Here is a 7,500-nt window from a genome sequence, read left to right as displayed (position 1 = left end):
TGCACTTTAAAGTCTTTAAAGTTAAACAGTTTTTGGTAGTTCTTGGTCAGCTCTTGTGCTTAATTTAGCGCGATGACTCTCTTGTGAATAAGACTTGGCCTGCCATGGACTCCTGATTTCCACACAATGTCTTATATTGTATTATGTGCATTTGGTGCAGTGGAGAATAATTACTGTATGCTGTAGAAGGAAACAGTGTGGTGTGTGTGTGTGTGTGTGGTGGGGGGGGGGGGGGGGGGGGGGCAGTGGCTGGTGTGTTATGTCGTTGTGTGTGTTTTTGTTTTGTTTGTTTGTTTGTGTATGTGTTTACCTGTTACATATGTGGTTTGTATATAGACACGCATCTGTCTATGTGTCTTCTGAGGCAGAAGCTTAGAGAAGGGGAGACTCATTATAACCATTCTCAGAATGTTACTTTAAACAAAGAAGCAACATGAAAAAAAATCCCCCAAACATGCATAAGTATAGTTTCTCACACACACGCATACACACACACACGTGTGCGCGCACACAGATACACACACAAAGGCCCCTGATGGCCTTGTGTCACCTGTCGTAAATAAGAGCGGTGTGTTTAACGTGTGTAAGCAGCGGATTTGCATGGACCGGTGCTGTGGACTGACATAAAGTAATGACCGGGTTCATCACCCGTTCACTTGAGCGGAAATATCTAATGGCGTAAGTAACGTGTGAGCTCCCTGCACATCTGTGGGTTAATGCCGTGACAGCAGAGCACGAGACATGTTTTACTTCTACAGTATAACTACTGCCAGTCCAAATGAGGGATTTATTCTCCAACCGAAAGCAGTGCGTTGATAATAAAATCATCTCTGAGTGAATGAGTAATTACCTTTCTACATGCCCTGAGTGCTCCATCACTGTAATTTGTGTTTTGGATGAGAATTGTTTTTAATAATTATAAGAATGTGCTTGTGTACAGTAGGACCTTTTGAATGCAAGGATGCATCTGAAGCAACTGGAACCAACACACAGTGACAGAAATAAAAAAAGTTAAACATGCAAAAATACAAAATGTAGGGAATTAAAGATCAGGGAATAAAGGGAGTGGAAGATTAAAGGATAATTGTAGCAGGGCTGAGTGACGGCCCACAGGCAAACAGGAAAAACTCTCACAAACAAGATGAAATTAAAATACTAAAATAGGTATTTTTTTGTAGACTGTTATAAATTAGAAATCTGAATTGAAATCTTTTTTTTTTCTTGTTATTTGTTTTCAATCTGTTCAATGAAGCCAACAGTTCCCTATGCATAGTGCATGTGGTGTTGTGTGTGGTGTGTGTGTTATTGTGAGTGTGTGTGGGGTGAGTGTGCTGGCTCCGCTGAGCACAGGGGTGTAGTGGTGAAATAAGAGATGGGTAAACTATGAATTCTATGATCACGGTAAGGTTGACTGATACCATGCGGTATCATATTTTTAAAACGCCATTCAGAACATGTTTGATGATGGTGGAGGTTATTGTCCAATGTTTATAACAATACCAGTGGTATTAAATGGTTCCTAGAGTGTTGATGAGTGTTCATATTATGAATGTGCATAATACAGTGTGATTTTTGAATGTTTAAAAAGTTCCAATTGGTGAATAAACTCTAATATGAGGTGGATAAACTCTAATAAGAGGAGGATAAACTCTATTTCTGAAATTTCAGAGATAGATAAACTGTGTTTACTTGCGTTTAGCCTCCACTACATCCCTGACTGTGCCCTTACAGCCCAGCAGCAGCAGCAGTGGTGAGGTTTCTGGCGCCAGTAGAACTCCTGTACTCCCGCCATTATGGGAAAATATATGCTTTCCTTTGCTCCAATTTACTCTCTCTCTCTCTCTCTCTCGTTCTCTCTCTCTCTGTCTCTCCCCCTTTCATTTCCCCTCTCTTGCCCTGTTCTCTCTCCCTATCCCACCTGCCTCACTCTTGTCATTTCCCCTGCTTCTCTTCTCTCTCACCTTCTCACTCCCTCTCTCTCCCTCCCTCTCTTTTTCACTCTCTCTTTTCACATTCTTTCTCTATCCCTCCCTCCATCTCCTCTCCTCCCCCATTCCCTCTTTCTCCCCCTCTCTCCCTCCCTCTCTCTCTTCCTCCCTCTCTCTTTCTCCCTCCATCTCCTCTCCTCTCCTCCCCCATTCCCTCTTTCTCCCCCTCTCTCCCTCCCCCTCCCTCTCTCTTCCTCCCTCTCTCTTTCTCCCTCCATCTCCTCTCCTCTCCTCCCCCCTTCCCTGTACCCAGCTCCAGATGGCCTGGTGGCCCCCAGGCTGGCAGATGCCACCTCCAGCTCTCTGCAGGTCTCCTGGTCAGCACCAGAGCGCTCCAACGCCCCCGGACCCCTCCGCTACCGGCTACAGATGAGGACCGCCGACCGCCCGGACGTACAAGAGTAAGAGTGCGCACACACACACACACATTCAGACACACGCACACATACACACTCACACATACACACTCACATATATACACACACACACACACACACACACACACACACACACACACACACACACACACACACACACACACAAACATACATACTGGATTCGCAGCACTGACCACCAGGATATCTGAAACAGTCATCCACCAGGAACTGTGATACATACAGACACACACACACACACACACACACACACACACACACACACACACACACACACACACACTGGTTCAGCTTCATAAGCTACTCATTCATCCATTAATAAGAACTTTTCCCAGAGACCTCAACTTAACACTGCATATTGCCAGGCTGTTGTCAGGGCCCTTGGCTGCTATGGAACATTGTTGCTAGGGGTGGACCACTCACATAGAGGTTCTGTATGTGTGAACGCGCATTCATGCACATAGACATACACATGCACATAGGCATTATAAAATATGCTAGTGACACACACACACACACACACACACACACACACACACACACACTGTTTTTAGACATATACAGCAGCTCCCATTCATCAGGCTTTTCCTAGTCACAGCTTTCAGGTACCACAAACACACACGCACACACACACACACACACAGTTTTTAATATACAGTATGCCAGGTTGCAAACACACTCAGAGCCCTGTTCAGTGAGCCGTGCCTTTAAATTAGCTGTGATGAGTCTCCTTATAGAAATGAATGAGACGCATGCACATCTCTGGTGCGACTTTGAGACTCACACACACACACACACACACACACACACACACACACTCACACACTCACATGTATGATCTCAGCACTGTCTCAGCGTCTTTGAGGTCAGACGGAGGTGCGCTTGGTACAGATTAGATTCCATTCCCCTCATCACACTCAACACCAAAGCACTGCGTCTCATCTAGCCGCCTGCCCTGTTAAGTGCACAGGTAATGTATGCAAATGGCTTCCGCCACCCCCCCCCCCACACACACACACACACACCAACCTAAAAAAAATCTAATAAAATAATAAAATAGTAAAATAATAAAACGGGCTCTTCATCTGATATGTATGCATTACATGCTTCCTGACAACAAATTGCAATTTAATCAGAAACAGGGAAATTCTCATTCTGTTGTAATAAATAAATGACTAGGCCGCATGTATTATATATGGCGCTCATTTCAGGGATTCTTTTGAAATGTATTTCATTGTTTCGCCTGATTTATTTATTATGTCCTATGGTAAATTTCAGAGCTGGCACTGGTGAAAATTGGCGGCCCTCTAGGGGAAAAAAAATGATATCGCTTATTCATGGCAATTACTAAGAGCCAATTACAAGGCCTGTTTACTTTTATATGTTTTCATCAAAGCCAAGTATTCTGTATTTTGTCTGCCTTGTGTGGGCTTTCTTGGAAGAGAAATGTGGCCCGCGTCACCTAAGATTGATTTGATAGGAGAGTCATTTTCCATAAATACTCAAGAACCTCGCCTCGGTTGGTTGAGGCCTCACATTGTAATAGTTAAACATCTCTTTCTGTTAAAACTCTTTGCATCCCCACTCTCCCTGCTGTTGCCCAAACTAGTTTAGAGTCTAAGCTTTGATTGATTGATTGAAATTCTTTATCAATAATGAACAAAATTCAATATTTTAATCAAAACTATTATTGAAAAGAAATAAGTGTACTATTGTACACTATTATCAAAAGGATAGAACACAATAATGCCCTAAGGGTTATTGATTTCCATTGTGGTGCAATTAAAGGTGTAAGATTTGGTATGTGTAGGCTAATCAAAACAAAGATAGTTTTGATGGTGTGATGGTTGTAAAGGCTACAAGAGGGACTAGTGGCTAAAATATGGTGATAACAGGTACAGTACCTGTATTATCACTCACTCTAACATATCTAGACTGTTTTAGGGATGGATCAGGTATCTGTGTGTTGATGCAAATAAATACTCAATGTTACTGCTTGTCTGTGCTAAAGTTGTGATGACTTACTAAGAGTGTGTGTGTGTGTGTCTCTGTGTGTGTGTGTGTGTGTGTGTGTGTGTGTGTGTGTGTGTGTGTGTGTGTTCTCCTCAGACTGGTAGACAGTGTGTCCACCTCCTTCAGTTATACGGTGCAGGATCTCCAGCCATACACAGAATATCAGTTCAGACTGCTGGTTTCACACGGTCACGGGGAGACAGCCACGCCATGGGTGCCACTGATCACTGCACAGGACCGTAAGTAAACTGTGTGTGTGTGTTGTGACATAATAAATCCATTCCGATCTCTTCTTCACCAACAGTGGCTTGATGTCTTGCCAGTTCTCTAATGAGCCTGCTTATTTCATTGTGTCTGCAGCAACATATACACAATACAGACATTGCTTTTTTTACGGGGGAAATGCAACATGGAATTCTTATCCTTTGGAGGGGTTTAGGGCTATTCAAATAAATAATATAAAAAACTTACAAAAATATATTGTCATTAAATCATTTGGGAAATGGACATTTCCAAAGAAGTGACATTTTACTTATATTTAAATGTAAAGGCATATAAATTGAAATATTGAAAAATATTTATATGTATATAAAATTAAAACTTAATTGTATGTTTTGTCTAAACAAAAGTAGTCTTAACAGCAAAATACAAACAAACCCTACAAGACTTTTAAGTCTGCTCAATTGCAAATGCCCATTCCAACCGCACTAATTCTGACCATTGGTGATGACGCTCTTTTGATGAGGTTTTATCTTAAAAGCCTCCTGTGCCTCGGTTAGCAGCTAGCCAATGAGAGCCACCCGGACGCATGGAGTTTTGCAGGGACAGCAGACGGGACATTTGTCACTCATGAAGGACACACACACACACACACACACACACACACACACACACACACACACACACACACACACACACACACACACACACACACACACACACACACACACACACACACACACTTAAACAGAAATATTTATAGGGACCCAGAGAGACGTGTGTCCTCGCTCTCCCTTGTTCGCTTTTGCTTCCCGCTCTGCCTGTCTCTCTCTTGTCTGGCTGTTCTCCTTTCCTTCACATCCTCTTCCCTCTCTCTCTCTCTCTCTCTCTCTCTCTCTCTCTCTCTCTCTCTCTTTCTGCACTCCTCACCTCTGTCGTGCTCACCCTGTCTCTCCTCCTTTCATGTGTTCTTTCCCCTCTGTCTCTCTTTTGCTCTCCTCAACGTCTCTTTCTCTCTCTCTCTGCTCGTCATCTGTATCTCTCTCTCCTCCCCATCTCTCTTTCACGCTCTCTTTACTTCCCCCTCCCGCTCTCCTTCTCTGTCTTTCCCTCCCTCTCTGTCGCTCTCTCTTCCTGTCCCTCCCTCCCTCCCTCCCTCCCTCCTTCTCCCTCCCCCATCTCTCTCTCTTCTCTCTCTCTCTCTCTCTCTCTCTCTCTCAATCTCTCTCTCTCCATGTCAGACAGAGAGTGTGTGTTTCCCATCTGTCCCTGTGGAGAGGCCCAGGTGTTGAGTGTGTCTGTGGGAATGCCTGTCTGGGCAGAGAGGCAGGCGAGTGTTTAAAGGTGTGTGTGTGTGTGTGTGTATGTGTGTGTGTGTGTGTGTGTGTCTTCGAGGTGACCTAGATGGTGTCATTGTGGGCTAATTACTGTAATAGAATCATATTAGGGTCCATAACAGACACACTTTGCTAAGTTATAAATTAATTAGACTCCAGTCTATCATCACATACATTATAATTATAGGGCCAGTATTTGCATACATTCAGAATGCGCAGTATTACGCACCATCAGCGTGTCATTATTATGCCCAGCACCCCAGCTCTGCTCAAGATGAACACTCTCAGCCTCTCTCCCCCATCACACATACACACACACTCTCCCTCTCTTTCTCTCTTCTTTTTCTGCTTTCTCCCTCTCTCTCTCTCTCTCTTCTTTTTCTGCTTTCTCCCTCTCTCTCTCTCTCCCTCTCTCTCCCTCTCTCTCTCTCTCTCCCTCTCTCTCTCTCCCTCTCTCTCTCTCCCTCTCTCTCTCTCTCTCTCTCTCTCCCTCTCTCTCTCTCTCTCTCTCTCTCCCTCTCTCTCTCTCTCTCTCTCTCTCTCTCTCCTTCTTTATCTCTCACGCCCTGTGTCTGCGTCTCTCTCTTTCCTTTTTCTCTGGATGCTCTTTCCTCTTTTTTTTCTCCATCTTTCTCTCTTCCTCTCTCTCCCTCTCTCTCCCTCTCTCTCCCTCTCTCTCCCTTTCTCTCTTCCTCTCTCTTCCTCTCTCTCCCTCTCTCTCCCTCTCTCTCCCTCTCTCTTCCTCTCTCTTCCTCTCTCTTTCCTCTCTCTCCTTTCTCTCCCTTTCTCTCTTTATTCTCATGTTTTAAACTGAATGGAGTTAATGCCCTGGAGCGTTGAGGAACTTTTCTTTGGGAAGACTTATCTTCTATGTGTGTGTGTGTGTGTGTGTGTGTGTGTGTGTGTGTGTGTGTGTGTGTGTGTGTGCTGGAGAGAGACAGACGGGACGTGAGCAGGATGTAAGGATGCTGTGCCTCAACAGCTTCATTAATGCTGTTTGTTCAGACTGTCCAGGAAACTTTGTGTGTGTGTGTGTGTGTGTGTGTGTGTGTGTGTGTGTGTGTGTGTGTGTGTGTGTGTGTGTGTGTGTTGGTATGTGAGTGAGAGCATTTCAAGTAATATTCTAATGTTACCTTTACCTATATAGTAATATTGTGTCATATTATATTATATTATATTATATTATATCTATAAATAAGCTGTTCAGTCACATTCCGACACAAACAGTTCATCTTTTGGCATCATCAATTCAGACACAGAGTTAATACATCCTTCAATCTTTCCCTGAATTTGATTCTTTAAAATATATTTTCAGTTAAACTAAAAAATATGATATTTAGCATGTAGCACATGAGGTATTTTGTGGTTTGGGTTTGTAAAGTAGATGAGCTGCTCTTTCACATCATGTGGTGCCGTATGCTGTGTGTCCATGCTGGACATTATTTTTGGACAGATGTGGTTTCGCCCCTAAGCCAGACTCCCTCCCCCTCCCCCCACATAAGTTAGAAAGAGAGAGAGTGTGTGTGTGTGTGTGTATCTCTCTATATA

At 43.7% G+C, this 7,500-nt stretch overlaps 1 protein-coding gene across 1 annotated transcript in view; it reads left to right on the top strand.

Moving 5' to 3' along the window:
- Window positions 1-7,500, top strand: part of ush2a (Usher syndrome 2A (autosomal recessive, mild)) — a 319,377-nt gene that overhangs the window by 156,957 nt on the left and 154,920 nt on the right. Inside the window, exons 38-39 of the mRNA XM_076300107.1 lie at window positions 2,242-2,389; window positions 4,493-4,635. Of these exons, the coding sequence (XP_076156222.1) occupies window positions 2,242-2,389; window positions 4,493-4,635 (291 nt within the window). The remainder of the gene's footprint in view (window positions 1-2,241; window positions 2,390-4,492; window positions 4,636-7,500) is intronic.

This window comes from Alosa pseudoharengus, unplaced genomic scaffold (genome assembly GCF_046254945.1).
Source record: "Alosa pseudoharengus isolate Yale_2024_CS ecotype anadromous, Long Island Sound unplaced genomic scaffold, YU_APseudo_1.1 YU_APseudo_1.1_scf_22, whole genome shotgun sequence".
Classification (NCBI taxonomy): Eukaryota; Metazoa; Chordata; class Actinopteri; order Clupeiformes; family Clupeidae; genus Alosa; species Alosa pseudoharengus.
This window is presented reverse-complemented; position numbering and strand designations above follow the sequence as displayed.